We start from the raw sequence: 23,307 nt of genomic DNA, 5'->3' as shown, positions 1-23,307 counted from the left end.
ATTCAAAGCTGTCTGGAGGCGGTAGCTTGACTTATAAGGCAAGGGTCCGGTGGTTGGGGGCGAAGGGTCTTGCGACAGAATTTTTTTTGCGATTTGCCAAAATTTTAGCGGGGCATCCCTCGACCGGTACGGGCGGTGAGCAAGTGGCTGCGTGGGTGGTGGGTACGTACCGATTGTCGCAGCAGAGTCGCGCTGGGGAGGCGGCTGCGGGCCTTGAGCCTGCGAATTAAGGCTGCCGGATTCTAGCTGACCATTGGTTGCTAGGTTCCTCCAGTTCCGACAGCCAGCCAAATCAAACCGGCCCCGAATTCGATCACCACCACCGCTCAACCTCTCGCCGAGACGCTTTTCGACCTCCGGTGACCCATTCACCAATTCGAGCCCGTTTCATACGAGACGAAACCAATCCACCACAGTTAAGATGCCGACTCCCGAGTCCGAGATGTTCCTGGCGCAGAAGCCTAAGGTCCCCCCGACCTTCGACGGCGTCGACTACGATGACACCAAAGCATTCAAGCAGGCACAGGATGCCATTATCCGTGAGCAATGGGTTGGCTCCATGATGCTGCGTCTTGTTGGAGAGGAACTGGGCAAGTGCTACAAGCGCGAGGGTGTGAACCACTTGGAGAACTGCGGCCAGCTGAGAGGTTAGTCGCAGCCCGTACCGGAGCTCTGTGTCCGCCGAGACACTAAGATGGGCTCTCTTCAAGTGATGAAATACTAACAATCTCCTACAGAAAGGTACCTGCAGCTGCTGAAGGAGAAGAAGGTCAAGGGCACGCTGTTTGAGCAACAGAACTACATCACCAAGCAGGACAAGGCATGAAAAAACTATGTCTGGGCGAGATGGATCGGGAGGGTTCCAATGTGGAACAAGGGTGTCGCTTTGATAGAGGTTTTCCTTAACAATCAGGAGGGAAAACGGAGGACTTGGCCATGTCACATCATGCCAATTGGCCGCGTGATGGGGATATCCCTCGCGCTATGTACAAATGAATCAATCAAGGCTTTTGAGGTTATGCATTTATCCGACATTTTACGTTTACTTTCAAGAGACCTTGTAAAGAAGCCGAATTCGCTGGCTTGAAAGCCTTGAATCTTGGATAAATTGAGTCAATTGACTCGCATGGACGATGAATGCACCCAGACTTGTATTTAAGAGTAGAGTTGGAGCTCTAGAAAGGTACCTTGATAGTGGTGGACAGCCTTCCATGCTAGTTGCGTAACTGGCTCGTCCCGCCCGCCCCAGAATTTTTCCACCGCACCCCAAGCTCAAGCTCACACATCCTGCAGCACCACCACGACTAGGCCTCTTCGACTTCGACGTCGAAACAACAGCGCACCGCCTTCAGACAGTCGCGTGCTCCTAATCTCCCAATATGATTTGCAGAACATGTCTGCGGCGAGCCACGGCTCTGCCTCGTCTCCAGCAGCCTAGCGCCGGCGCCCTCCTCGTCAGACCCTTCTCCCTCTCTGCGCCGACAAGAAACGCTGCCCCCGGCACGTCTGCCGCCCCGGATGCCGCGCCAGCACCGCCTGCTAACCCGGCTGCGCCCCCGAAGCTTTCCAACGTCAAGGACGAGACCATCAAGGCTCCCACGAGGCCTACCTCATCCTGCGCCCCCGGAACAGTCCTCAATGGCCTGAACTACTTCAAGGGCAAGACGGACCCTGTTGCCCTCGCCGATGAGGAATATCCCGACTGGCTGTGGACATGCCTTGAGGCCAAGAAGGAAGTTACTGAATCCGTGGAAGACCTTGCTGCCGAGATGTTCTGTACGTTCGCCCTCTCCTAACGTCCCTCGTCGCACTCTGTCAAGGGTGTAAACCTCCTCGCGTGACCAAGCTAGTTCCTTTGCTAACATGCTCGTGCGTCTACCAGCCAAGTCCAAGAAGCAGCGTAAGGCGGCTGCCAAGCGCCAAAAGGCTCTCGAGGCCAAGCTTCTCGCATCAGGCGACGTTGAGGCTCTCGCGCCCAAGGTCCCTCTGCCCCAGCAGTCCATCAACTTGCCCGGAGAGAAGGGTGGCGATGTCGACCACAATCTCCATGCGTTGAGCAAGAGAGACGACCTGCGCAAGGCAATGCGCAAGGAGCGCAAGGCCAAGATCAAGGAGACCAACTACCTCAAATCCATGTAAAGATAGTATATTGGTATCGTCGCTGGTGCCGCCGGCTACCGCAGCGATTGCGAACTTCGGGAGTCTGTGTATCATACAGAGCAAGAAAATGGGGTGGGCTCTTGTACAATATTTACTGTCGGCATGGCCGATTTTATATCATCACTGCATCGTCACAAGTTGAGAGGAAAAGATTATTTGCAAAGCACCAAAGCCGTTGGTATTAACGCGTGCTTGCTTAGTAATGTTGTTCTAGGTATACATGGCCGCAGATATGTCCATAATGTTACCCCTGTTTAAGGTCAAGCTAGATATAGCCCCCCAGCTGCAATCGAGGCACTGTTTTGCTTTTGCTAATCCTCGTCCTCTTCCTCTTCTCCTATGGAGGTCATCTTCAGGTGAAGCTCTGCCCTCAAATCCTTCAAGCGGGACTCAACACGGCCGCGAAGAATCTTGTTGTCTATCCTGGCCATTTCCGCTTCCTTTTTGGCGATCTCATTCTTGAGTTGTGTAATATCTTCCCGAACCGCCTTGACTTCGTCCAAACGTGCCCTATCGTCATCGTCGTCGTCGTCATCATCGTCGTCGTCTTCGTCTTCTTCGCTGACCGCCGACTCCTCACCGTCTGCACTGTCTTGCGCATTTGCTGCCGGTGTGCCGTTGTTCATTGTCATCGGTGTGGCTGCTTCGAATTGTGTTGCTGGCGTTCCCACCTCGGTAACTGGCTGGTTCATTTCCTCCTCAAAGGCAGCCTCGAGCTCAGCCTCAAGATCGTCATCAAACAGCTCGCCGTTGGCGTAGCCATCGGCAGGGAAGTATCCGCTGTCATCAGCTTCGCCATCGGCATCCTGCTCGTCTTCAGAGTATTCATCTCCGGACTGCATTCTCTTCTCGTCGATGAGCTCATACTTTGAAGAGACAGCTGCTGCATCGGCGGCTAGAAGCTTCTTGACTTCATTCTCCTTCAGTTCAATCTCAGATCGACTGATCACCTTGGCAAATCTTTGATTGACGGCGTCATGCATTGGCGGCGTCAAACCGTGGGGCCACTTAAATCCAGGTTGGATCATCGAGGGTAGTGGTGCCTTCTTCGCCTCCTCCTCACTCCGTACTTGTTGGAAAACAAGAAGCATGTGACAGATGTCGGCGGATTTCATGAATGTCTTCCTGTCCCAGGATTTCATGCCTTCTGTGATTGTAGGCAACTCAACCATGACAGCAGCGTAGTGCTGCCCCTTGACTATGACCATGGCGCGTCGACTCTCGTCATCGAAGAACTTTATGGCAATGTCCGCGCCGCCGTCCTTTCTCGGTAGCCCAACTTTTCCTTCTTCTATACACTTCCTCACATACTCGCAGTGCTCTCCAGGCATCATACGCAGAATGAATTGCTCTTCGATCACGGGGTCCTTCTCTTGGTCACTCGCCTCCGAATCGTAGCCATCGCCGGGCGGGTGATTTGGTGGTTTGCCTTTTGATTTAACAACAATGTGACGGCCTCCCGGGGTTGCAACATGAGGGATCTTTAGAAGCTTGATCTTCTTCGCCGGTTGATTTGTGCCATCGTCATCGATCTCGATTTGCTCGCGCTTCTTCGACTCGATAAGTTTGCTCGTAGGCTTCGGCTGTCGCCCGGCCTTGGTCTTCACAGGTGTTGGCGCGGTAGAACCGGCGGGCGTCGGTGGTTGTGACGACTTGAGCTTGATCTTCTTGCTCGAGAGGGGGGCCGCACTTGATGGTGTTGCAGGCGCACCGTTCGGTTCGCTAAATGATGCCTTCAACTTTAATTTCGGCCGGGGCGGCGGTGGCGGGGCGCTTATATCTGGCATCTTGAAAGTGAAGAAGTACACAACTTAAGGGAATATTGCTTCGAGGATATCGTGGTTGAAGAAAACGCCTGCAGGACCGGTCGTGATGTATGAGGTAGTCGCGCCAAGATAGCAGGCGCGGCCGTCCTTGCCAGTCGGACTGATCAGATGAAGCGAGCTCGTAGTTGACAGTAAGTGAGAGATAGGCAACTGAAGAACCAAGGCTAATAAGAATCTGCAACGAGTGAAGATTGTGTAGAAAGCGCCGATGTTGGCAAATGCAGTAGGGCAGAAAATGTGAAGCTTAATCGCAGGAATCCTCCAAGTGGTCGGCACCTCCTAGTTGGTTTGGGGGGTTAAGCGCACCGCAAAGGTATACATACCTTTCTTCCGGGGTGCTGCTGTAGCCTTGCAGCTTACGCGTGGTAAGTTTTAGCGTGACAATGCCTGTATCGCGCGCAACTCCACCCACACAAGTAATGCACAGACACTGACCTTTCATAGGCGAATAGGCAAGCCACGATTTAGGGATGGATTAGCTATTAACTTTATAGGACAATACATGTTTCCGTAGACGAGAAACCAGCAACTATTTGTATATCGTCTGAGTTGTAGCAAAGCATATTGGCGCCGATCTGCACCTTCAACTTCTCCTTTCTTGTATTTAGCCTCCGCTTTCCACCGTGGCCCATCTCATTAAAGCACTCTACAACTCCAGTCAATTGGTAACCATCTCAATCCGCCTCGTCTTCAACCACTTCGACAGAGGCCGCAATTCGCATGACATCGGCCCAGCTAAAGGCGCTGCATGCCATCAGACATCGCAACCCTCCTCTAGGTTTTGTTTCTCGGAGGGAGTTAGGCAACTCTTTGATCAAAGCCTGTTGCAGGTTCCTTGAGACGTCCAGATCGGATATGCTTTCGATAAAATCATAGAGGACTCGCCGGACTGTAGTAAAATTTTTGGGATTTGTCTGCTGATAACGTTTCTGAGCAGCTCTTTGCAGACTTTTGAATTCTGAGGTTCTGGTCTCAGTTGTCTTCGAGCGGGAGCTACTGGATGGCTTGATGGGTTGGGCCGCTCGTCGACGTTTAGGGGGTTTACGCGGCTGGGGCTCAAGCTCATCAAGCTCAGATGCTGTTGAAATATCATCTTCACTCTTGCGTTTCCGTGTAGTCTGATCTCCTTCAAATTGTTTAGCTGGTCGGATGACCGGAAACATCAACTCCGTACCTGGGATGTTGAAGTGTGAAGCCTGGTCTGAGTGGATTGCTGGTTGAGAGCCAGGCTGGTTGCCCGCGCGGATCTGGTCGGACTGCACCATTGGTTTCGGTTCCTGATTTACCCTGTACGATTGTATCCTTTGCTGCAAAGCCTGAGCTTCTCGCTCCACTCGACTTTCTATCTGGCGAATTTTCTTTCCCAAAGACGAATGTAGACTGGTCAGTTGGCGACCGAGGTCGTCAAGTTCTGCCCGAAGCTTCACCTGCAATTCCAGTCTTTCTTTCTCACTGACATCTACTCGCTTACTGAAATCTTCTTGTCTTTTTCGCTGGTCCCATAGCTGCTGGTATACATTGTGCAACATCAACATACTTGGCACGTCGGATGTCTGTATTGGATTATTAGAGGCAGCAAGGCCAGTGGCGAGAGTGCCGCTGGCAGTCTGTTCGTACTGGTTACTAGAGTTCGATAGGGCTTTCATACGTCTCTTTGGCGCCTAGGGAACGTTAGGACTTACTGGCACCGACTGGATTGCATGCTGACTCGCTCTAGATGGAGCGGCGGAACGTACCTCAGCCATGCTGCCTTTAGGTACTGCGAAGGGAATGCCGATAGAGAGTAGTGGAAGACCGTTTCAAATTGCAACAGTGACCAGTCAACGGCTTGTGTAGGATTTGTATTGAATCATGAATGACGTTGTTGGTAGATGTATGTGTCTTCTTGGAAGACAGGAAATTGAGGTGACGATCAGAGATTGACGAGTTGATATAAAAGTGGATGGGGGCTCAGACATACATTCACCTTCTATACTGCTTCATTCCATCACTTGAACGGAAGGCGTAGTTCCCACGGCACCAACCGTCTCTGAGCGAGTCCGGCTGAAGGTCAGAAATAAGGCAGGTAGGCAACTCATTGCGGAAGGCACCGACGGACCCCACCTATATCGCCCGGTCTAGGAAAGGCAGTGATGGAGTGGCCAGGGAAAGAACAAGGGTAAGAGGTCCATCGTAGAAGGGGCAAGTGGAAGTTTGAGACATAGCATTGGAGAAGCCTCGACTGTCAGCCAGGTCAGTTGAAGGGAGAGGTAATGAACAAGTCATTTACCAATGATCCAATCATGTTACACATTATGGTATATACATATATCATGACTTCTGGAATAGCTGCGTATCCATCTAGGCGTGTGCCTGCCCGTTAGTCCCTGCTCTCGTACCATTCATGCCAACGGCGGGCTCTTTTCTCAACGGTACCCCTTGCCTGGAACTTCTTCCTTGTGAGGAAGATTCCCCATCTTCCAAAGCCGCTGAAGCCCTGCGATCGGGAATCTCGGTTCCCCTGTTTCCTTTGACTGCAGTCCACTTGCCCACACTCGTACCTTTCTCGCGCTCCTCGGCGATCCATCCCAGGAAGAGCGCAACATCCTTGGCAACAACCCCGAGGACAGCCTTCGCCTGTATCCAGACAGGCAAGATGCCCTTTGCGTCTGACGCAGTGGACATGATCCATTCGATCGCACCCGTGGGCAACCTTCTAATCCTCTCGACACTGGCGTAGGCGGCCACCACAACTCCCTTCTCATTGACTAGGCCGCCGTAGTCTGAAGATGACAGGTCCGATATTGGGATAGATACGACGATGAACTCATCGATATCCTTCGCCTTCGCTGAGAGGATCAACTCGGGAAATACACGATTCTTGAGCGGCATCCCGAGCTTGTGCTTGATCTCGGACACGGCCACCTTGAAATCACACCATACTAGACCACCCTCTTCCACTGTAACACCAGTGCAATCCCATGTCAGCGCCTCCCTAGTCTGTATCACGTTCGGTGTGAATGCCTTCTCGGCTTCAACATGGTCATCCTTGAAGCACTTGACAAACTCCTCCCACGCCGCCGTTCCTTTGCTTGGCCTGTCCTTGTGTATACTGCGCCTACAAGCCCATGTTTCAGCGGTGATGGAGGCGTTTGGCAGTTGGTTCCGCGCCGCCTCCTTTTCGAGCTCAGCTGAAGCAATGATGCGCTCATACAGCTCAACCTGTGCCGTCGATTCGGGATATGACTTTGCCCCCTTGGCCTTCCACTCGCTCGGTCGCGAAGTGCCGTCCTTGGGTGCAACGGCGTCAATGAAGGGGACCGCTTCCTGCAGTACGGCGATGAGGAACGGCGCCAAGTCGGCGGCAGTGGCTCTTGGCGGCGGGAGCTGCTCCGTCCGGATGCCCCACAGCCGGACCAGAGGCCCGAGGTTTTCGTCCTCTGTATTCATTCTGATTTTGTGTGCTGAGTGGTCTCACGAAATCCTATAAGTAAGGAGAACTGTGCGTACAGCGATACAGATTCAAGCACTGGCTTTGTCTCGCGGCAAGCTCAGTTTATATGGTGTGGCGGATTGGCCGGCATGCAGTCAGTGTAGTAAGGTGTAGGTGCACCGTCAATGAGCAAACCTAAAACCCCACGTCTGTACGCGGCTCGTTCGTAAGGCAGTTGCGTGGGTGATAGCTTGGTATGAGTGAGCTTATAATTAGGATGAGGTAAAGGTTGAGGAGGGGGGGGGGGGGGGGGGATGGCCTGTCCTGAGACATTGTTAAGATCATCCCAGCTCGGTGCACTGACTCTGAAACGAAACAAGGCCGACCGACCGAACATGTATCAGTTGTATGGGCAAATCGTCAACATCATCAATCGGCCGAGCCCCGCAATGAATTTAGCACCACCTGTCTTCGGGCAGCTGCTTGTGAATGGGGGCTGGCCTGCCGTTTAGTTTACTGATTGAGTTTTATCACAGCTTGCAACATAATGTTCTAACCAACTTTAGGTAAGACAGACAGTTAAGGTATGTCATAACGTTCTTTTGCATTAATATTATTTGGCAGCGCCTGTATTGGTCTACTGCCTGCGCCTTAGCGCTCTCATGTCTATGTCTTCTCTCTGGGCCACATGACTTAGTCTCATTGGCTTGCAATGTACATTCCCCAAACCCCAAAACCTGTTAAATACCCGCTCCCCCAAGCCTTTAAGGGTTGCGCTTCTCCCAGTAGATGTTGGCGGGTTCCAAGGGCCGCGTGAATAGCGAGGCATAATCGGTGTCGTTGAGACTGTCGCTGCCGTCGGGGTTACGGAACTTGAAGAGTCTGACCACCGTAGCGGTGATGGTCTGCAGCTGTGCGTTGGCAAAGTGTTCGCCGATGCAGCGGTGACGGCCGGCGCCGAAGGGCAGGTAGGGTGATGCGGCACCCTTGCTGACCAGACCATAACCGTAATCGATCTTCTCCTCCTCGTCGGCATCGTTGCGGGCGATCCTGGGGGCGTTGGGAGAGTCGGTCTCCCAGCGGTGGGGGTCCCAAACTTCGGGCTGAGGGAAGAAGGTGGGGTCGGTGGCGGAGACACCAGGGGCGGCGAGGACGTTGTGGGTAGTCGGAATGACATACTTGGTTCCGGGAACGGGCATGGGAGACTTGACGGCGCGCAAGATCGAGTTGATGGGAGCGTGCAGGCGGAGGGTCTCCTTGATGATGGCCTGGTTGAGGGGCAACTTGGCGAGATCCTCGTACGTCAGGGGAGGCAGATCGGCACCGAGAACGCGGACTTGCTCCTGGTAGAGCTCCTCCATGATGTGGGGGTACTGGGCGAGACGAAGCATAATCCAAGAGGCGGTGGAAGAAGAGGAGTGCTGGCCAGCCATGAGAAGAGCAATCATCATGTGAGCAATCTCGTGGTCGGGGACCTTGGTGCCATCCTTGTAGGTCGAGTTCATCAGGTGGGACATGATGTCAAGGCCATCAGTGCGACCGTTGTTGCGGCGGTCCTGAATGGTATCCATGTAGATCTGAGCAACGGTGCGCTGGGCCTGGTCGCGCTTCTTGTTCCAGGGAAGAGGAGCCCAGTGCAGAACGAAGTTGATGGGCGTGAAGCCCATGTCGAGGTCGTGGTAAAGAGCAGCGAGGGACTCGTCGAACTTGTTGCGGATCTCGGCGCCCTGCAGAGCATGAGAGGCGGTGAAAATAGTGACCTCGGCAACCTTGGGGGGCATGTTGACGACGCCAGACTTGCCCTTGAAGTCGGCACTGCGCTTGAAATAGTTGGTGACTTCGTCGGCGATGATGGGGACGTAGGAGCGGAAAGCCTCAGTGGTCAGGGCGATCTTCATGAACTGGAGGGGCGGGAACTGTCAGCAACATGGTTTCCGGTGAAAGTTACTTTGGGGAGGCACCTTCTTCTGCTCCATCAGCTTAGAGTTGGGGCAGTCGTAGACAACGTCGCGTCCGAAAACGGGAGTGGTCAAAACGGTGTAGATCTCTTCGGCGGACACGTCCTTGAGCTTGCCGTTGAGAATGAAGTCGTTGCCCTGGGGTCCGACAGCGACAGTGGTCTTCTTGCCGAGAAGGATGAAGGTGAAGATATCGCCATACTGGTTTGTGTATATGGGTTAGTATGAGACCCCTTTCCGAGAAGTTGTTGCGAGCAACCAAGAGGGTGGCGCGCATACCTTTTTGCGGTTGGCGACGAAGAAGGCGGGAGGGTTCTTGCCGTATGTGATGGTGCTGCCGATGAAGGGGAACAAATGGAAAACCACAGGGGGCTCGTTGGGGTTCTTGAAGAGGATCTGAGAGAGGACATTGAGGACGACGGAGACGACCAGAAAGGCACCAAAGGCGACGGCGACCTGCGAGCCAGTACCAAGAGATTGGAACTGCTGGGACAACGGTCCCGCGATCTCTTGAACGAGACCCATTCTCGGGGGTGAAGAAAGGGTCGCTGGAGGGGAGTAAAAAGAAAGAAGGAGCGTCAATTGGAGGTATCGGGCGCGGTTCTGTGTTTGCCTGCGATCCCAAGAATCTTCACCAGACGTAGCGCACAAATACCAGTGGCACGAGTGAGAGTAGAAGGGGGGCTATGAAGGTGGTTTTAAATTATCCCTTATGAGATTAGATATCTGCCGCGTTTTGTTGGGTCCCACATTTTTGCGCAAGCAACCTGTGCGACGGTCGAGCCAATGCATGGGAAAGCTCTTAGGCGGTCAAGCATCTCGCATCCCCATGGAGCCAAGAAGCTGTGACATCTGGCCACCTGGATCTGATTTAGGGCAATTGTCACAGGGGCCCAGGTCCTTTCTAGTGTCTACAAGGCTGCTGTAGTGTGTGTAGCTACCAGGAAAAGCGCTGCAGTCGCATTTTTTTTTCCCTCTTCCCCTGGCCCATCCATATCCACATGCCTTGATGCATGTTGCTCTAGGTTGCATGGCACCAGAAAATCGGGAACAGGGGTTGAATGGGCCAATGGGTGGCTCCAGCCTCTAGCCAATGAGCCGCCATTCGTATTCGTATAGAGGGGGCTTTCATTTCCTAATCCAGAAGTAGATGGTGGGAATGATTCGATAGATGCGCAACACTGAGAACTAGAGAAACCACCTTTCGGTGCCATGAAGCCACTTCGAAATTGCTCTGCTTTGTCGTCAGTTGGAGGGACTTTGTCACCAGTCTTTGCCAAGGAGCTCCAACCTATTGTTCCTTCAATTCGCTGAAACTACCCCAGTCGCCTGATGGCGGAAAATCTGCGAATCTCCCCGAGGCAGGAACAAGTACGCAAAATCTGACCACTCATGTGTGCCTCATTGCCAACCCGAATAAGAATTCGAAGGATGATGCCGCCCCTAATGCTAAGAACAACCTCACCACCATCCCGACCTGCGCCACGTCGTTGCAAGGGTTACTGTATGTTTTAGATGAGGCTGCAAGTTTCTTCAACATGTCTTCAGCTCTACATGGTTTGAATATTCGTCCACTATATCAAAAGTTATGATGGTATCCTGTCCCGCCATTCCTGTTCAACAGTGCGGATTAAGCAATCCGTATGTCAGCATAAGCCATAACAACACCTTGAAAAATAATATTTCCTGGTTGCTGCTCCGCAGCACAGCCGAACTGACCTTTCTGTATAATTTATCGACATGACTAGCAGTTCTCAACCTGTTGTCGCATTCGTTCTCCTTGACACACTTTGAGAGGCTGTAAACCCCATACGACCGGGTCTGTCGATGCTTCAGGCATATCCACCCTCGGCCTCGGGTGCTTGCTACTGCCAGCTCACACCGTTCAGCCCGCTTTTCACTCCATAAAACATTTACTTAACGCGGTTGAGACGTGTCGCCAGAGAAGCTTGGGTTCTGCCCGGGAAACAAAGTGATATCAACGATCAGAGATCTCATAACGGAGGCCGCCCCGCGTTGGCGGATCAGCTTTCCCCTGCTTGGCGGGGTAACGGACAAAACCCCTGCAGTGATGTCCTAGAAAGCGACGCTCTGGGCTTTTATTACAGGGTAGATGTCGACCGGACAAGCATGGCATTGCCTTTATACGGGTCTACTGCTCTTGACCCAGGGGCTGGCTTTACTTGCCTCTTGTACATCTTGCAAGCAAGACTTAGCTTGCTAACTGGTTGACCCGCGTGAGGCTGATAGGGTCACAGATGCTATTGATCCAAGCCACAGACAGGATCTCTTACAAGGGTCCTGTAGTAGTCTTGCCTCGTAGTCTAGGTCAAGGGCAAGCTTGGCTGCTGTCTATACACAACCTAGGGGCATGCCATGCCATATCTAGGTTTATGAGTTGTTTCGTAACAGGACAGTTGAATGGTCTCAGCGGTAGGACAACAACATCTCAAGCATGATCATTCGTACATGCTGATTCAAGGTCTCCCAGATGACTGCTTAGTAAGTGCAGTTTCGGAGGACATGTACTCGCTCAAGATTTTGGAATGTTAACAATTGCCCGGTAACGTACCCTAGGACCTACATAAGTAAGGCACTGAGACCTTTGCAAAGCTACAGCAATCCGAGTATAAAGGGCTGGCATCTAGCCGAGATCCTGTTACTCACACTTCAAATTTCCTAGCCTCACAGCGCCTGAAAGGTTGCTTATTTCCAAACACATCACCTTTTCGTCTCCTGTCCAATCATTCTGAAAGTCCACAACCAAACTCGGCCCCGAATCTGTAAGCTGTCTTCCCAGGTATGACTTTCATAAGCAGTCCCTGTGGAATGGGTCATTGTGCTTGGTGGTGTTGGCTTTTTGGGACTGAGACCTTGATAGTGAAAGAGGATGGAGACCAGAAGCTAAGAGTTGTGAGACATGAGTACCTAGAATTGAATGAAGACACTGACACATACCTGGCCGTACAAAGATCTTGGTTACAAGAATTCCAAGTGATTGGTGGCCTTTCCCGTTGTTCCTGTGCGCATATCTTTCGAGTAGTAAAATGACAAGTGACTCTCAGTCTCGGGTAACCAGGATATAATCAGACACTGTAGAGCCGGCAAAATGATTCGGAAATGTCAAACATGCAACAATAAATTGAAGAAAAGAAAAGCCATTCAAAGTATCGTAAGGCAGTGCTTTCACGGAGAACAAATGTGCGTGTCTATCACGGCGAGCACGCAATCTCCATATGCGTGTAACCACAATCAAGGCTGCGAAGGCCTTCCTCACCCCAAGCCTACATCGCCAGGTTGGCGACCACATCCCGTAGGTTACCGAGGAACCAAGCAAGCCTTCGCCGCATGACTCTTCAGAACCAGACTGAGCTGACTTTCTGATAGAAACCAGAATATGGGGGAGCTTACCAAGAGCTACCGAGGTATATCCAGTCCGACTATTTTAATCTCCTCTTTTTATCTAGTATAAATATCTGTCAAGTATTACTGTCACTTGCGGCCCCCTGAATAAGAAGCACCTGTCTTATCGGATTGGTTATTTTGTAATCTAGGATGACTCGATGTTCTGTCGGATATTGACCAGCACTACTCACTAGCTCCCAGGGTTTAACATCTCTCATAATTTCCAATACATGTCACTCACCAATTCTATTCTCCTCCAGCCGAACACGCGAGGGGATGGACGACTGCTGTGGGCAGACATGTCCTTGTTAAGCGAGCCTTGCGTTGCGCACCCTCATTCACAGCTTTGACCCGGATCAATTTTCCTCTTTGATTCTAAGGTGGATGGATATTGTCTGGACATAAGACTGAATCTCGCAATTTATCATTGTAATGTCATACTAAGGTTCTTTAGAACTTTCATTTCTGTCGAGAGTATATACAGCGGCAACCGGCTAATGTCACCAGTGGCCTTCCAAGCCTGTTTCCTCCCTAGCCCAGGGAGCGTAAAACGTGGTTGAACTTGGAGCGAATAAAGAAGGCGTACCATGGGTATCAATGCAACTCACACCATTTGAGGCCATAGTCATGAGAAAACTTACCTTCCTCTATATACTCCGATACTTATTCTTCAAGTAGTGAGGGAAAATCCAGCTGCTAACGTCTACCTGATGTGGTCAATCATGATCCAAAAGAGAAAAAACCTGGCCGTAGCTATCTTGTCGTAAGTATCTTGTATATTACGAAGTATACAGCTGCTGTAATGAGCTCACAATGAAACACAATGACAGTGCAATCGAAAGTCCACCGTACCTGGCGCATTTGCTCCTGCATTTTCCTGTTTAGGAGCGATGCTAGTCACTGATTCTAGATATATTTGCTTCTGTGACTGTTGGGATCACAAGGGTATCAGGAAGTAGGATAAGCTATTGAGGGGAAAACGGTGTCTGTTCTTATGTCTGATTTCTAAGAACTTCTGGCAAAAGTGATGGAGAAGTGACCGCGGAACTTATAACCGCCTGTTTGGCTGCCGGCAGGTCTGCTGGCGACGGAGCCACTTCAAGCTGGAGTTCCGGCTATTTCAACGGTGAATTGGTCAGTTTAGAGTTCCCACCACGTACACGGTACTTACTAGGTAGTATACACATGCTGACATTAGCTAAGATCTTCATGGAATATTATGCAGTTCTCTTGAGAATATTGGGTCTACGTGTGACTTGAAAAAACAGAAACATCACTTACTACACCTTATCTCTCTTCAGAAACATTGGATCAAACAAACCTGCCAGGAATCTTATCAAGCGACTCCGCAAGCCAGTTTAGACGTAGGGGCCTGCAAGGCAGTGGTCGGTGTCTTGTGCGGTGCTGGCAGCGGCCATGATCGTTAGCTATGTCGTTCGAACTTGCCAAGAATTAGTCTAATGCTTCTCCCATCTTGTCTTCATCTTCATTCTAGAACAAGATTTGCCGTTGCACTCAATATTTACCGTAATTACCCACTCGTTCGCGGTAATATATAACACCCATAACCTCTCAGCACGAACGGTCTATAGACCGCCGAGAACTGGAATATCTTATTCGGCGAATACATAGCCTACTACCAACATCTTCAACCACGAGTATCCTATTAACAGTCTTGTTGTGGCCTCATGCCTCCTGGGTTTTAACGACAGCTTTGGCTTGAAGGGGAGGGAGGGGGAAGAGGCGGCACTCAAGGGGTTCTTACGGGAGTTACCGTCCGCAGCACCGGCGCTTCATCTTAAGTGCCGCTGCTGCAACCCAACAGTGCTATCGTTTTCCGCGGAATAATCGGTTCCAAAGCCGTTCGGATCCAGTCTGCTGACATGCTCCTCGACGCCAAGGCTACCCATCCTAAGCAGTGCTCCACCACCGCCATCATGTTCGACATCAAGTATTCCGTGGGCTTCATTACCGCGGCCTGGACTACCTTTGGCGCCTTCAGAGATAGTAACGCCTGACCTTGGCACGCTCACTCAATCCTGCAAGGCACACCTTCCGTGATTCAACTCAGCGATGTCTGGCTTGTCCCTGAAGGCCCTAGGTGGTTTGTATCCTATGACCCTCACTACATTACCCTGCCAGGGTGACGAGAACTACCCGCTAGCCTGGGATAGCCTGGCTGAAGACGAGGAGGCCTATGAGGCTATCGGCTTGGGAAAGGAGCTCGGAAATTGAGGGATTTTTGATAGCACTGGGTCATTATGGAGGCCCTAACTAACATGAAGTGGTTTGTAATCCTATCCTCTTATACTTGGATCAGCCAAAAACCGACTTAGCTCTTTCCATATCGTACTGTTCCGCGTCAATCTCGGCCTACTATGTAGATTAGCCTGGCGGGCAGTCTAGAGCTGACGCTCACTAACGTCAAGTCACAGATACACTCTACCGTCTCATCCCTCGCTTTCGCTTTTCCCTTTCGCAATAGTCTACAGCGAGTCAGAAACCATGCTAATTCTTAATTAAATGCATCCTACAGCTAGTCCCAAGTTCTTAGAAACCTAACCATCTCAAGCAATTCCACCTATAAAGCCCTTTTGTGATTAAAAATTGAGTTTTGGTCTTGGCGTATAGTTCATCTCCTCCTATACGGTCCTTGCCTGTCGACTACAGCGATTCAGCAGCATCCACGCCAGTTATATGTTAATTAATCTGCAGCTAGTGCCAAACTACGTAGAACTTTGAATCTCCTGGTATAGGTATTTAAACTGGCTTGTAAAGCCCTTTCGTGATAGAATATAACATCTTAATCTTTGTATACTACTTGTCTCCTGCACAACTCTCGTTTCTATACCGTCACCTCGCTTTTCAGGAAGTAAGCTTCAAATATACTTTTTCCTTTCCCCCATTTTTACTCCATCAGAACGCTGACTCTAATACGTCTTAGTCAAAAAAATGCATATTTCCACCCTTATCCTTCCTCTTCTCCCTGCGTTAGCGCTAGCACAAGGAGGCGGATGTCACTTTTGGATCAGAGAGGTCGCTACATCCCGCAACGTCGGTGGCGGATGTGTCCAGAAAGGCTTTTCCCAATCCTTTGCTATAAATGGTGGCGCCTTCAACAACCGTATGAATGTCAGATCCGATCAAAACTGCAACCTGATGGTATCGGACAGGTTCAGGGGTGTCTACGTCCCTCAACTCGATGGTAGTTGTTAAAGGCGGGTGTGTGTGACGCTACGACCTGGGATGTTAGTTGCCAGAGGGGGGGTCATTTTATGAACGGTGACGAGAAAGAGATTGCTAAAGTCAAAGGTGGCAGGCATGTTGAGCGTACATATACAAGTGTACACCAGTACGCAACTCAAGCACTGGAGAACAACTGCTAGCTCAGCCATTCGTATCTAGAATCCATCACTTTCCCTGCTGCTTTGACCACTTTTGTCGCTACCTTCATCACTCCGGGCAATATAGCTACTGCGGAAAGCTGTTACGTCCAGATCTTAGCCAACGCAGTAGGTATCGCCTCTAAAGCGCGTCTAACCACCCACTTGACATGTATCACACTTGTTAACATGACTAAGTTGTGGATGGAAATTTCCGACTGTCCCTACTAATTCAACACCTGACTCAAGTGAACTTAGTATCCAATAATTTTGGGTGATAGCTTCTCTTACACATGAGGGTACTAGGCTCGTTCCATGCTACACTGAAACAGAGAAGTAAAGTCTCAATCTAGAGTAGGAAAAAAAAAGAGGGAAACGTTTCTTCGGGAAAGGGGGTATATAAACCGCTTGTCGGCAGAAACTATTACGAGTTAGGCTCTAGTAGTCACCCATCTATCGTCTTTGATATATTATATTCTTGGTTAGAGTTACTGATGCCCTGTGGGGCACGTCTACAAGACAATATAGGAAATTAGTCATGCTAGTTCATCATCGTAGAAGAGATACAGCATGCAAGTATCTTCCTAGATATTATCAAATAGCTGCATGGGACGAAGTCGCACCACCCGTTGCGCAACTTTGAGCGGCGGCCTGGCTGCTTCTGCTACTTACACCCGTTAGCGTGGCACATGTGCGAGCCTTTGAAACTAGACTGTGTGGCATACGACAATCCTAGCTCATGACTAGTACTTTGTAACATAGGAGTGACAGACTAGTAAATACTTTGTGTAGATGGCGTGTCCAATTACATACGGTATTGGGGTATTTGTACAATCGGAGGGGGGGTCAAGAGGCTGCTCTATGACCCTCAAGGTTGGAAAGATGACTTAGCTTGCAAGGAAGGTATGTAGCAAGCATACTTGACGCTGTCACACGGAGCGAATCTATCTTTGGTGGTAATGTCTTTACACCACACGTAAGAAACGCATCTCAGGGGGTCATAGTCCTGTCACTGTATAAAATATAATGCCGATACTTATTTAAATTATTTAAATAACGATTTTTTTTATTTTATTCTTGCTTTCCTAGCTAATCTCGAATGCGCTTGTTCTTTCGGAACTGCGCCTTCGGCTGTGATTGATGTTTGGTATTTGGATATTTGTGAGTTTTCGTATTTTGATTAGATGTAGCAGTAACGACCGTTGGCTGTTTATCTGTTATCAGCCTCGATGCATGCGCAATGCCGGTTTTGTTGTCTGGTATGCAACACCAGCTGCAGAGGTATCTTTGTTGTTGTAGAATCCCATAAAAAGGTTGGAGCAGGATCAAGTCCAAGTGAACATATACAAGAAATGAGAGAAAGGGGAAAAAAAAAACCAAAACCCAAGATGTCTGCCTTCGCTTTTGACGCCGTACACCTGAAACCATGCATATGAAGTAGATGCGGTATGCTTTTCCAATGACTCGGTCTGCGAGCCAAACACTCCCGCGTGTTCACGCAGGAAAAATTTGCTTTGGAGTTTGCAGTCAGAGAGAGATACCGGTCCATCCGTAGGGACCGTCAACGTTAATCCAATTTTGTGCCTCCATGGCCTTCTCCCAGCCCATCATGACGGCCAGAAGGCGGCAGCCCATGGAACTGACAGTGCAGATGACAGCATCGCTTGCGCCCGCCAGCACAGCAAGATCCATCATGTAGGCGCGGCCAATGTAGCCACGAAGACGCAGAGTCTCGGCCGATGGGGCCAACTGCTTGTTCTTGGCCGTCGCGGCATTGGAAGCGCTCATCGACGACAGGCCTAGGTTCCAGAACATGGCGGCGAAAAAACCACCTTCCCAGCCGAAAGACTCGTCCTCGAAGTGGTGCATCACATGTCTATCGGGCGCGGCTTTGTGAACCTCTTGCTTCGAGGCCAAGCGAATCTGCTCCTGCGCACGCATTGAGCCCTTGAAATCCTCAGAGTCATAGACCGTCGGATCGTCGGAGGCGAGGACAATGAACGATTTTCGCTTGGCGTGCTCGTCATCGCTGCCGTCCTTGCCAGTGCCGTTGTAGTTGGTGGTAATGACCTCCTGGGCGCGGTTGGCAATGATTTCCATTGGGATGTATGTGCCGCGATACTGATACTCAAGAGGGTGACAGTCGCCGTGTCGAACGTGAACCCCGACTACGAGACCATTGGAGTTTCCATCTCCCGAGAGCGCCTTGGTCCTGATCTCCTTGACTCGTTTGGTGACGTACTGGCTGTCATCCTTGTTAAGATAGTAAAGAGCTCGGTAGCCCTCATGCGCGAGATCAAAAAGCTCTTTCAGGCCATCCTCATCCTGCGCTCGGAAGTCGGAATGGGGCTTGGCAAGGGAGCTGGCCCACATCTCCTTGGTGGTCTCGGAGGTGACAACGAGATGGCGAGCGCTGGGCGGACAGGGAATCATCTCATGGCGTGGAGGAGGTCGGCAGTTAGGAACCGGAGGCGCTTGGAAGAGGTCGGTGTACTTGCCGTAGGCCCAGCGGGAGTCATCAATGAAGAAGGCCCTGCGTTGCCTTTGAGCAAGCCCGTAAAAGGTCCAGAGTTGCATGATTGTGTGTCCGATGCCAGCATCTGCCGTCTCCAGTATGAAAGTCATCGAACTGTGGCACAAAGGTTTCTCAACTAGCGAGTCCTTATTCTCTCCGACCAAGGCTCCATCCCGGCCCTGACCCTTGCTCGGCCATTTGTCAGTAACTTCTGGGAGAAGACCGGACTGTTGAGCTTCCGCTACATCGACAAAGTACGGGTCGTTCGGAGCCTCGGCGCTCAAGAGGTTCTGGCCGGGAATTTGGGTACGATGGCGCATGTCCCTGACGCGTGCAGCGACCTCCCTGCACTTCTTACACATCTCCCCATACTCCTTCACAGAAAGAGGGAAGTCGTAGCTCGGGGGAATCGATACTGTCCACTTGGAATTCCCATTTCGGTCGGTAATGACAATAGGTGTGGGAAAGTCAGGCAAGTCATCTTGCCCAACCATTTCAAAGTCATCGTGGTTCGAGAGGTACGACAGGTTGAGCGTCGGTACGCCAAAGCCGGTTCGAAAGGGAAAGGTCGCAAAGTAAAGCAGCAGAACCGCAAAAGCGGTCCAGAAGGTTAGGCGGAATACACGGCTGGGTCGAGGGTGGATGGGTGATTTTCTGGGCGGCGTGATGAGGGCCGGTAAACTTGGGGATGGTGGCGGAGATGAGAAGAGGAGGTGGTTGAAGCTGAAGCGGGCTGAAGTCGCAGACAGAGGAACCTTTTCCCAGTTGGAGTTGGTGTGTGAGGCTGATCTTCGTAGGTTCATCCGAGGATCGGATATCGACAGCTTGGATTTGCTAAGGTCCAAAGGGGCCGGCATTTTTGCTCGCATTATATGCAATGTTGGTGATGATAATGGTGATACTTTAAGAAGTAGAAAGGTCGTGGACTCGTTTTGGTCGTTTGCCCACTAACACGGATCGAACCAAGGGGGGTATCTTTCAGAAAATATACTGGAGCTCTAGTAAGGAAGTTGAAGCTCCGAGAAGAGAATATCGGGCGGGTTTCGACAATGTAGTTAAGGAGCGTCGGTGGGCGTCGAGCCAGGTTGTTAGGTCATGGACGGTGGGTGTTCTCTTCTTCCTTCTAGGAAGCGTTCATGATAATAAAAAGGTTCCAGCAACGGTCGCACAGAGGAGAAATCGAGGAGTGCAGGCGGCAATGCGGTGGTCAGCGCAAGGGGAGGCGAGCAATGCAGCCTCTGCGTTTCCGTACAGCACGAGACCAAGGCCGGTGGCGCGGTCGGTCGAAGAAGAGTAGGAAAAGACAGAAGAAAGTTGATGTGACCGGGGATGGCGGGGGGATGAAGTAGTTGTAGACTCGACCGACAGCTCTCAACCTATTTTTTTCTCCGCCTTTGGCAGCTCAGGGTAGCAGCTGCAGCAGCTTCAAGGGATCAAGCGGTAACGAAAACAAAAAGGGAAATGGGCCCCTTGCTTGAACTTTAGCAGGAAACGCAGTGAAGGGTACGCTCGGGGACGACCAAAGAGGACGAAAAGTGCGATGAACTGCGTGAAGTAAATGACTGGTGGTGGGTCTTGGCGGCGATCATCAGAGACCAGGGTTGAGGTGGGAAGAGCCCGAATACAAGGAGCTGCAGCGCTGCATCAGTTTGTGCTTGTCCGGAGCAACTTGTACCGCGTTCGCTGCTTCGGCCGGGATGCAGACGAAGAGGCCAGGGACTGGAGACTTGTTCACCGAGACTTGGTGACTTCGCATGCGCGCTTGCATGTGTTGCAGTCCGTCTGTCTCGACTAGTCTGTGGTATATTGTTTGCAACAATGCAACAACTTGGTGAGGTACCTGGGCCCAGGGCTCCGTGTTCCTCTTTTGGTCTTGCAAGCTCTATCCGATGCCAGACCAGTGGCAGCGAGACGAGGAAGAGGAGTGTGGTACTGAAAGTTAATTGGACGGAAGCGAAGGGGAAGATGGGACGAAAGGGCTTGTTCGTCCGGCCCTTTGTGATTTAATGCCCGGTTTTACAGACGAGACGAGACAGGAGGAGGGGGGAGGGGGAGGGAAGCGGAGGCGAGGGTGAGGGGGTTTAGTGAATTAGGCCAACAGCAAAGATGGGCCGAAGGATGGGCGGATGGGGAAGGGCGGGAGATGGGAGGACAAGAGGTGTCAGAGCTCCGGAGGTGGTATCGAGCTGTGTCAAGCAAGCCGTGCGAAAGATGTAGCGCCGGCGTCCGTGGAATAGAGTATCTGTCAGCTGTCGAGCTGGCTTTTTCTGGTCTCGTGGATGTGTTTTAGCAACCCAAAAGAAACTTGGATGTTGGGAAGGCGTCATGTTTGTGACAAAGGACGAAGCCGTGGTAGTTAAAAACATCCCATTCAGCCAGATCGTCTATAATGTCTTACACTTCCTGCCCCGGACCCCCCACCCCCTGGTGCAACAACACCGTTGGACCAACAAAAGCCGCGAGACGGCTACTCTACAAATGACGATGGGCATCTGAACCAGCGAAAACATGGACCGAAGCACCCGTGTGGCAGTGCGTTGTACGGGAGTGCCGTCGCTCACTTAATGCACGCGCGGATCATGCTCGTCGGGTTTCTTCCAGCATCATGATCGACCTCTGAATAGAAAAACTCAGATCAGGGATTCCCCTCATCTTCAGGTCCCCTCATCTTGTCAGCTACTCATCGGCGTAGCCATCTGCCCAATGCTGAAGCCCAAAGAAGCAAGATCCTCACGGGATCGTCGTACCCAAAGCCGATCCCTTGGTGACGAACAAAATCAGAGCCCTGCCCCCAAAATAAGGGAAGCGAGCAATATCCCAGGGGCGTGGATGGGCCAACTGGATTGTATTCGCTGTTGCGCTGTTGCAAGAAAAGTTGGACCACGGCGGAAAGAAGTGGACAGACGGACAACTCGACAAGCGTCCCTCAACAAGGACCCCCTGATAGAAGGGCCTCATCATCGAACTGTTATCAGCTCCGCTGGAGCAAAGCAGAGGGAGACGAGTGGAAGAGAGGGGGAAAAAAAAAAAATAGTGAGCATCTGCAACACCCGTGCAGGGGTCCAGGGGTTGGTAGAGAGCCCAAAAGGGAAGCCGGTGATGCAAGGGTAACGCATATTCCCCACCACTTGAGGTCGCCAGTCACGATTTAGAACGTTTCAGAATCACGGGGGGGCTGCTCGAGAGGCAGACGATGAGGCAGCCACTCAGAGCCAAGGGTTTCTGAGGGAAAGGCGCAAATGCAGCAGGGGCTTTCGGAAGAGATCCGCCCCTCTTGGATTACAGCCAATCAATATACATCCCGCCCCACCCTGCTACTTTAGGCGTACTGATTGCAGTCGCTAGCTTTCCTCTAATTGGACCTTCACCACTTGCATCTCCATACCTGTCTTTTAAGACGGGAATCACTTCCTTCTCTGTAAAGGCCCAACCGTCAAGTCATCATCAACAGCGCGTACTCGCAAGGGCCTAAAGGGCTCGTCGCCGAGCAAAGTGGTCCCGCAATCCGTTAGAAGATGAAAGAAAAAGAAAAGAAAGAAAAAAAAATCTTCCGAAGGACAATTTCCCCAATCTACTCAGTATAACTGCGTTTCATCTGACAGTTGTGATCCGAAGTCCCCTCCCTATTGCCCCCAACAGTTGCCGCCGCCCCCGTCGTTCCTACGGGGGCCGAAAAAGGTGAAGATGTCATGGTTAGAGAATCCCAATTCAGGATGCAGCACGTGGACGGCAGAGATGGAGAATTATAACCCCTGCCACGACCCCTTTCTGGAGTCCTCAATTTAGACCGGTGCCGAAAATGAACTTTGACAAGAACAGTGAGAGAAAATCTGCTCATGCGCCCGCGGAATCCCGTCCTAATTCGACTTGGTTTCGTTTGAAAGTTCTGAAGGAAGTGCGAAGGGGCCGGAGAAGCGCAAAACGCAAGAAGAAGGAAGAAGAGGAATAGGCGAGGACACAGTCGTTGTGAGAGATGTGGTTAACCGTACAATCATCGTACCACCGGGCGCGTTCCTGGATTGCACCACATCGAGCGAGCAACAACCGCTCGCTTCCTCCACTCCAGACATGACATCGTCAACCTTGTGACAAGAGTCAGGCACAGAAACAGAAAGTGGAAATGGGCAGCAGGTCCAAGCTCATTTAGAATGATATTTGTCCCATTCTCTGCAGATCGCTATTGCAAACGGGGACTACTTCAATTTACTTTGCCATATACGAATGGATTGTCATTTTGGCCCACGTTGTCAATTGCAACAACATGTCGTCCCGCCAGCGAAATGACACGAGGCATTCCCGTCGAGAATGCCGCCGCAAATACAAAGATTTGCAAACGCAATTACTACCGTCCAACCCAGGCAAAACTCTCAATGACCAAAAGATCAGCACTGTTCGTCTGTTATACGAGACAGCGCACCATAACACAACTCAAGTCCAATCATTAGGACCTCCCTCACGGGAACTTCCTAGGGCAAAAATTTTATAACTTTCAGCAAACTTCTTCCCATTCATCATGATCGTCCAAACACACGAAGGAAACCTTGGGAGAAGAAATGGTCTTTGACCAGTTAGCAATCAAATTGGACGTCATCACATTAAACCCGCCCACGCCCCCGTCCCCGTGCGCAAAACGGCCGTGCACCGCACC

At 51.2% G+C, this 23,307-nt stretch overlaps 6 protein-coding genes across 6 annotated transcripts; 2 read left to right on the top strand and 4 right to left on the bottom strand.

Moving 5' to 3' along the window:
- Positions 1-421: 421 nt before the first annotated feature.
- Positions 422-826, top strand: CTRU02_205449 (nadh-ubiquinone oxidoreductase 12 kda subunit; the record flags this gene model as incomplete). The annotated part of the gene is made up of 2 exons (XM_036722747.1): positions 422-647; positions 738-826. The coding sequence occupies 2 exons, from the start codon at positions 422-424 to the stop codon at positions 824-826; spliced, it is 315 nt and encodes a 104-aa protein (XP_036585644.1).
- Positions 827-1,379: 553 nt separating this feature from the next.
- CTRU02_205447 (mitochondrial 54S ribosomal protein mL54) lies at positions 1,380-2,139 on the top strand (the record flags this gene model as incomplete). The annotated part of the gene is made up of 2 exons (XM_036722745.1): positions 1,380-1,776; positions 1,883-2,139. 2 exons carry the CDS (start codon positions 1,380-1,382, stop codon positions 2,137-2,139), a joined length of 654 nt encoding a protein of 217 aa, XP_036585643.1.
- A 332-nt stretch (positions 2,140-2,471) lies between these two features.
- CTRU02_205448 (transcription initiation factor tfiid subunit 7) lies at positions 2,472-3,947 on the bottom strand (the record flags this gene model as incomplete). The annotated part of the gene is made up of 1 exon (XM_036722746.1): positions 2,472-3,947. One exon carries the CDS (start codon positions 3,945-3,947, stop codon positions 2,472-2,474), a length of 1,476 nt encoding a protein of 491 aa, XP_036585642.1.
- Positions 3,948-6,326: 2,379 nt separating this feature from the next.
- Positions 6,327-7,415, bottom strand: CTRU02_205446 (uncharacterized protein; the record flags this gene model as incomplete). The annotated part of the gene is made up of 1 exon (XM_036722744.1): positions 6,327-7,415. One exon carries the CDS (start codon positions 7,413-7,415, stop codon positions 6,327-6,329), a length of 1,089 nt encoding a protein of 362 aa, XP_036585641.1.
- A 747-nt stretch (positions 7,416-8,162) lies between these two features.
- Positions 8,163-9,881, bottom strand: CTRU02_205445 (cytochrome p450 51b; the record flags this gene model as incomplete). Its single annotated transcript, XM_070204557.1, has 3 exons — positions 8,163-9,299; positions 9,360-9,572; positions 9,636-9,881. 3 exons carry the CDS (start codon positions 9,879-9,881, stop codon positions 8,163-8,165), a joined length of 1,596 nt encoding a protein of 531 aa, XP_070061661.1.
- A 7,790-nt stretch (positions 9,882-17,671) lies between these two features.
- On the bottom strand, positions 17,672-19,528 carry CTRU02_205444 (uncharacterized protein; the record flags this gene model as incomplete). Its single annotated transcript, XM_036722742.1, has 1 exon — positions 17,672-19,528. One exon carries the CDS (start codon positions 19,526-19,528, stop codon positions 17,672-17,674), a length of 1,857 nt encoding a protein of 618 aa, XP_036585639.1.
- Positions 19,529-23,307: the final 3,779 nt, after the last annotated feature.

The sequence above is a fragment of the Colletotrichum truncatum genome, assembly GCF_014235925.2.
Source record: "Colletotrichum truncatum strain CMES1059 chromosome Unknown Contig_0003, whole genome shotgun sequence".
Lineage (NCBI taxonomy): Eukaryota > Fungi > Ascomycota > Sordariomycetes > Glomerellales > Glomerellaceae > Colletotrichum > Colletotrichum truncatum.
This window is presented reverse-complemented; position numbering and strand designations above follow the sequence as displayed.